A 7,319-nucleotide genomic window follows, 5' to 3' on the forward strand; every position below is an offset into this window, starting at 1 on the left:
GATGTCCTTATCCCCTCTCCTATCATCCACGCCCCTTGTTGCATTAACAGCTGGTCAGTTGCTTGCAGGGTTGCACCCTAAAAGGAGGCTGGACAGTGGAAAATTGTGAATTGTATTAAAGTTAACCATCAATGCTTCCAAGGTAAATTTAAGTAACTATTTTTAACTTGATCATTTATTCAATTATTTTTAGCATAAAGCATCACCAAGCATTTAAAAAAATTGGTCAAGAGACCAAAATAAAAGTGTTTCAGGAGTTAAGATCTTCTACCAAGGAGTAAAGAATGCAGAGTTTTACCTACTCTGAAAGATATACACACACACACACAAACAAATATAAGTATGATAGAATATATATATAGGACACAGACGACAATACAAGATTTCTTACCCAGGTCAAAGTTGTAAGCTTGCGTCACTGTTACCTGGCACAGAAGGCAAGTATGCCACACCGTGCTTCCCAGTATCACAAAGGAATGGAGGAAGGAAGCCAGGCTGTACAGCTCATACCAGGGACTCTTCCCCTGCAACCATCCCAACAGGCACTGTTTGCCATATTTAGCCAAGGCCAGCGTGGCAGGTAAACACCTGTCAGTGACTAATTCTTGCTATACTTCCCTAAACAGTTCAAGCTAGCCTGAACCGACTCCAGCAAGGAATGGAGCATGACGCTTCCCCACCTCCAGCAGCTTGTTCCTACCCATACACCTCCCACTCCCTTATTACAGCATAAACAGCCCCATCAAGGTTTAGCCGTACAGTGGAAACCAGTCTGGGTTTACTAAAACAGCAAAACCAACAAACAAAACCACCACCACACCCCCCCACAAAAATATCCCCTAACCAAGCTTAGCAAGCTTCATTTTCAGCAAGATTAGTTTCCAGATGCATCTCACTGTATGCTGGCATGCAAACACACCAGGAGGACAGAAACAAGCAGCTAGGAGGACTACTTTGGGCAGCAGTGCCAGCTGAAAGTGTCTTGGTACATCAGTCCCTTCAGGCTGCTTTTACTGTCAGTGAAGAGCCACATGCTCTGCAATACACAGAGCAGGAGGTGGCTGCCATCTCTCCTGTAGCTGCAGAACAGTCTGGGACACTGCCCAGCCAACTTCATACCTAAATGTGGACAGAACAACTCTCCCTTCGCACAGGGTTTCTGAGTGCTTGGGTAACACATTTGGCACTATTTCAGAAAACTGAAGGGAGAAAAGGACAAAGGAAAAAAAAAAACAAACCTGTAAGAGAGATAAAGTAGTTGACAAAGGAAAAACTAAGCAGACACATATGTAGGAGTACCAGGAATGAACTAACAGTCCTTTTAAGGATGTACTGCAAAACAGATTGTTCTAAATATTTTGGATTTGTTTAAGAAACACGGTCTTACTTGTTTCTTTCACAGGGCTAAGAGGAATGCGTGTCTACTTGGTTCCAGAGCCACCATCCCCAGCAGGGGAAGTCTAGCCCATTGACAGTAGTAGCTACCTTGCTGACCTGAATCAAAAGACAAGAACATGCTCTCTTGCAGCAGTTAATAAGCAGGTTTGGAGGAGAAAGGAAAAGGAGAAGAAATGCAGTTTACTTTTAATCTGCTGGCTACAGTTCAAGCTCAGGAGTTAAACACACAACCCAAGGATCCTCAGCAGTGCCCTGCAACACACTCTGCTAGCACCACTGTAAAATCCAGCCCTGAAGTGCCAGGAGAGGGGAAGATTCAGCAAGTTCTGAAGTGTGAGCCCCAAGCAAACTCTGAACACTAGAAAGACTTTATAGTCATGATCATCTTCATCCATTTGTACTACTTAAATCCACAGCCAGCTGTAACCAGCTTCACCAGGCCCCACATCAGTACTGCTCTTCTTGCACATCAGATTCCTTATGTCCCACAGGCCACCAAACCTCTCTTACAGTCTCTTTGGCATAGATAACCATGAGTTACATAAAAGACAATGGAGCTTAATTTTAAATATACGTTAGCTTCCCCCCCCAAGAAATGAGAGTACCTTGGACTTCACATTAACCTTGTACTAGGCCAGTACAGCAGAAAGCATTGGTGTCCTTGCAGAAGCCATTTGTAATTTCTCATTGTAATTCAAACTGGCATTTGTAGGAAGTCATGTCATTCACCGGCCATGCTTACTAGATGTTCTGGTTTGATTTTAATAAATTTTAACCAAACAATCAGTTCTAAAGTCTCATCCTTTTGAGACAGGATCATTTGATGAATACATCCACGCTGCAAAAAAACAGTCAATAACAAAAATAACATTCAAGTATATTCACGCGCAGAGTTTGAAAGGGGTAATGCCACTAATCCTTCTGATTCAGAAAGAATACCTTCTATCAAGGAAACTATTCATGCTGAAATGCAAGATTTGCAGTCATCACATTTTGTACAGTCTAGATTTGCAAGGAATAGAAGCCTCGATGGCATGTTTACTTACTGAGGTGGGCAGAACATTAATGGATGTCTCCAACAAAACAAAAAAGCCCACAAACATGCACACAGAGGTACTTTCTAAATCCACACAAGCTACACGTTTATCTTCTGTTTCAGCTAAAAAGAACAGATGTGGAAAAAAAGTAGTCCGATACATGTTTTTAATGAAACTTGACATTAAATTTAAAATCTAGTAAAAAATTTTATACTCGAGTTGAGATGCAAAGAGAGAGTTCAACTAAAAAGCTGTCCTAAAGCATCAAACATTTTGCTTCTAAAACATAATTTCTTCTAAGAGAAAAAAAATAACCACTCTGCCAAGAATTACTCCTACTCTTGCTCCTCTAATCTTTAACTTCAGGGAAGGCTACGCTTTGTATATCCAAAAACTTGAAACTGATATATCTCTCCCACACTAGATAGACTCAAAGCAAATGGACCCTCCACAACTGATTGAGCTTAAACTTGGAGGTGCGCAGTCTGAAGTTACCGAATCCTAACAAGCCACCACTTGTCAGCTGGACTACGGTAACAGACTACATACCAACTCTTATTCCATCAATTTTCACAAAACTTACTTGACATTTAACATGAACTTGTCCTATTTTATAATTGTATTTGGCTAAGGATTGACAAGCGTTCAGCTCAGCTAGAAGATCACAAGAGCTCCAGCTGGCTAACAAACAGTAACTCACTAAGTCACAATATCTCAGTTGATTTCAATGGTAAGAACATATGCTTCAGGCAAAATTGTTCAATTAACAGTTAAATTGTTTTAAGTATGTCACACTAAGACAACAAAACAACCAGCATAAATGTGGCTTATTGCTTTTAAAATTACTCGTTAAACTGGTATACCTTTCCAATACAGATACACTCTGCAAAACATCCAGAGACAACCACAAAAGAATCTATGAAGCTTTCATCAATCTTCCTAAGGTTATTCCTGCTACAAGGAATATTTGGAAAAATATGACAGCTGTGATATGCAAAGTGAAATTCCAAAATGAAAGAGTAATAATTAACAGGTTTTGGTTGCTGCTTTTTTTCCCCTCAGTTAAAAAGCTGAGCTATAGTAAGTGTTTAAGTTACAGAAAGGAATCCATGAAATCTTTCAGCAGAACAGTAGTAAAAATTGGCACACAACTCCATTTGCATTCTGGCTTTCTCAAGATCCCTTCAAACTATTTTCATTTGAAAAGAACTAAATCATTACTGCCTTACAAAACTTCTGTTAACACAGTTTTGAGTTTCATGCACAACTGTATAGTCACAAGCAACATTAAATACTTGCATAACGCACGTTATTAAACATAAACACAACCATTCCCACACAGATTAAATCTGAAAGTGTGAAATATTTTAAGTAACATTGGAATAGTAAAAAAAAAAAAAAAAAAAAAATCACTTTTCAAAAAGCAGAGGAAAAACACCCCTAATATTTAATACAATTGCTATCAGAATGCAAAATAGACTCTTGTAAGGCACAGAAATGACCTGCAACAATTGATCTTGGGTATTCAATAACTTACGAAATACCATACAGAATTTCAATTGCTTCATTTCAGAAGGAAAAAGCACTGCACATGTGCTAGCATGTAAAGAGCTGAAGGTATCAGGAAATATTGAGGCATCTAACTATTTTCAAAAGGAAATGTGCTTGTCCAATTATTCACGCAACACAAAGATAAACTGGAATATTTATTAGCTCAGAGAAACCAAACCCATGATACCCATGAAAACGTTTACCCCGATCAAATATATTAAATAAAGCAGCTCCACAAATTAGTTTTTCAGTTATAATAACCATGAAGTGACTTCATGAAACATTAAGGAACAGTACGAGACAAACCAGTAGCGCCAGAGTTTCAAATGAAGTGTTTTACTCTAAAAATAGTTGCGTATTTCAAGTGTTTAACCTGCTTGTATGCTAGGGCACAAGATATCTGCTTCTGGGAAGTTACAGCACAAAAGTTAACTCACAAGGTCAATAACTGAAGAAAACCCTGCTCTCACATGTCTCTGTTCTTTAACAGCACTGGGAGAATTATCCAGAATTTCCTTAGGAAAGCACTAAAATACAAAACAAAATTGGTATTTGAATTTTTTGAAGCAGTTGACTACAAAAATACTTTCAGAAAGCCTGTAAACATTTACAACACAGTATCCGTATTAATACAACATTATTACTTTCAAGGTCAGTATTACACATGCAGTTTCTTGGAGCTACATATTTTGGTGTTATTTTTAACATCTGACAGAGCATCTTGTACTGTTGCAAGCTCTACACTGTTTACAAATACTCCCAAGCTGCAGCTGCTGATTCTACTAGCATATCTTCCCATAGCAAAAAGAAGAGTAATTTTAATTATCCAGTAATGGCATTTTTTACAGTGCTATATGCATTACGTTGTTCTGTAGACTGGTTTTGTAATTTTTCCATCTTTTGACGACTACATAGAACAACAGGATTTGGTTACAAGGATATCCATTTCTACAAAAGGTCAAAAAAGTCTGAGCATAGTTGGGAAACATGTTCAGATTATGGACAAAATCTGCACCCTCTCTTAGCAGGTGCCATTTCAGGAACTTCTACATTTGGTTTACTTTTTAAAATTAAAATGCAGAGATTAAAAAAAAGCTGGTTTGAAATCTAATTTCAAGTTTATGGTTTAATTCTTCATTCTCCCAAAATACCTAACTACAGGCATAACAGTATAAGGTAGCAGCAAATGACTTACCAACGCAAGCATTTAGAAACAGCCAGTCAGTCTTTTTCATTCTATTTTTTATTTGCTTTAGTTTTTTGAAGTCAACTTCAAGTTCTTCCTTGCTGCCAACAGCTCCAGCCAATTCAATTCTTTGGAAGTCCATTTTCACATCAGATTCACGTTTGGTTGTAGGTGGAGATCTTCTTTGGCTATTACCACTACTACAGCTTCCTCTCCATCGAGCTCTGTCTTGCTCATTTATGATTGAAGAAGCCTCTTCTGTGTCTGCCAGTTCTATTGCTTCTATGTTGTTAGGTCTGGGATGATCACATACAACACATTTCTTGGCCTTCGCCCAGTTTTCATATGTACAAACAGAACAAGTCCAGTGCTGAGCCCTTGTGTTTAGTTTATTTCTGTCATTATATTCCTCACATGGATCAACAGAAAAAGGGACTGGTCTTGAACCAGAACCTGAAGACTGAGGAGACTCTGTGGGACTCCTGGTCCTACGTTGAGACAAGCACTGAGTACACCTTATCGCTCTTGGCCAGTTCAAGTATGTGCACATGTGGCATGACCATTTATTTGCACCTTCCATACTGTAAGAGGATTTAACCCTTGGTCTTGCACTAGAATCTGGACATATCAAAGGACTGCTCCCTCCTTCAGTGCTCGTAGGATCCCAGTCTCTACCAATATCACTTGAACCACTTTTAAATGGATCTTCTGTGATAATTGTTCCACTAGGTCTCTGAGCACGACACATGGTACATTTGATTGCAGATGGCCAGTTTTCATATGTACAATACTCACAAGCCCATTTAATTCCACGCTCTGTCATCGTGCACTTCTTGAAATGAACTGCGTCAGGCAGAAAGCTAAGTAATCAGAATACATCATTAGTACACAACGGTTGCATAGGAGCTCTGTTTCAAAAAAAAAAAAGAGTAAATGAGATTTAACCCAGTTGACGTGTACTGCACCAAATATAAAAATCAGGCTGGGCAAACAGGCAATCTTTTTTTTCTTGAAACTATTAGAACATTTAGGGGGAGAAAAACCACTATGAAAAGAATAAGACTTGAGCTAACAGCATTTTAAATGCAGAATTCAGGATTTCCTAGTGCAGAAATGAAAAGAAAACTCAGTCCTACATTTCTGGAATTTCTTAAATTTGCACAGAGGCTTCCAAAACAAATTCAGAAAACAGATACACATTTTGCACTGAGAATACTGGAGAAGAAACCAGTACAGCTACAGAAACAAGTCACAAATATTAAATTGTTAAAATAAAACTCAATATGAATACAGCAGTACAAGAAAAGGAACACAAAGTCTAGTTCCTGCAAGGCCTATTACAAGAGCTCACAGGATCTGGAAGGAAGGAGGACTATATCAGGTGGGCAGTTATACAATGAGTGAGCAGTTCTTTCAGAAGAGTGGGGTGTAGGAGTTTACATAAAATACATAGATTTGAAAATTTTATACATGTGCTTAACCAAGAGGCGGCCTTGATTGGACATGACTCATAACAGTAGTGTTACAAAGTTAAAATACCACTTGAAAGCAAGCACAAGCTGTGTGCATTGACAAGCTAACATAGTATTTTCATTCTACAAATCCAGATTTCAATCCAATTCCAACTCACTTTTTCTCTAATGAAGATGGGATTCTGTCTTCATGCTGGCTCAGACCTTTTCCTCAGATTGCAAATATGAAGGGTGAGACTAAGCAGATAACTATTCCTGTAAACAAAATGAAAACAGACTCATTATAGGTTTCCTACTGGACCTGAGTAACCAGAAAGTTAATTATTAAATGCCACACCTATTCTGATCCCAATTTACTTGTTTAAACTCAGTCATGACCTGCTAAGACTAACATACGGACTGGTGAAAATAAACCAATATTTATAAAGAACCAGTCACTATACAAGTGATCAATCTGCTGAAGTAAAAGAACTAGATCCAAGCAACATCAAATTTACACCAGAACCTCTATAAACACTCTTATTGCAATCTGAAACTTCGGATGGGGAAGGAAAAAGAAGCTTTGTGTAGAAGGCATAATAGAGGGAAAGGGTGAGGCAGGTAGATGAAGGACAAATAGAAAAATGCATACAGTCCATTTCCTCCCTTACCACAGAACAGTTACCCAATATGTAA

The 7,319-nt window shown here is 38.4% G+C and overlaps 1 protein-coding gene across 2 annotated transcripts in view; it reads right to left on the minus strand.

Annotated features, from left to right (window-relative positions):
- The window catches only part of ZRANB1 (zinc finger, RAN-binding domain containing 1), a 31,063-nt gene extending 24,160 nt beyond the window's left edge, over window positions 1-6,903 (minus strand). The window contains exons 1-2 of one of the 2 annotated variants that reach the window (XM_010581980.1): window positions 6,803-6,903; window positions 5,182-6,032 (exon numbers count right to left, since the gene is read on the minus strand). In XM_010581980.1, the coding sequence (XP_010580282.1) occupies window positions 5,182-5,995 (814 nt within the window). In that variant the 5' untranslated portion in view covers window positions 5,996-6,032; window positions 6,803-6,903. Of the gene's footprint in view, window positions 1-5,181; window positions 6,081-6,802 lie in introns of both variants that reach the window. The other variant, XM_010581981.1, reaches the window with a different exon arrangement.
- Window positions 6,904-7,319: the final 416 nt, after the last annotated feature.

This window comes from Haliaeetus leucocephalus, unplaced genomic scaffold (genome assembly GCF_000737465.1).
Source record: "Haliaeetus leucocephalus isolate CR32 unplaced genomic scaffold, Haliaeetus_leucocephalus-4.0 Scaffold830, whole genome shotgun sequence".
NCBI lineage: Eukaryota > Metazoa > Chordata > Aves > Accipitriformes > Accipitridae > Haliaeetus > Haliaeetus leucocephalus.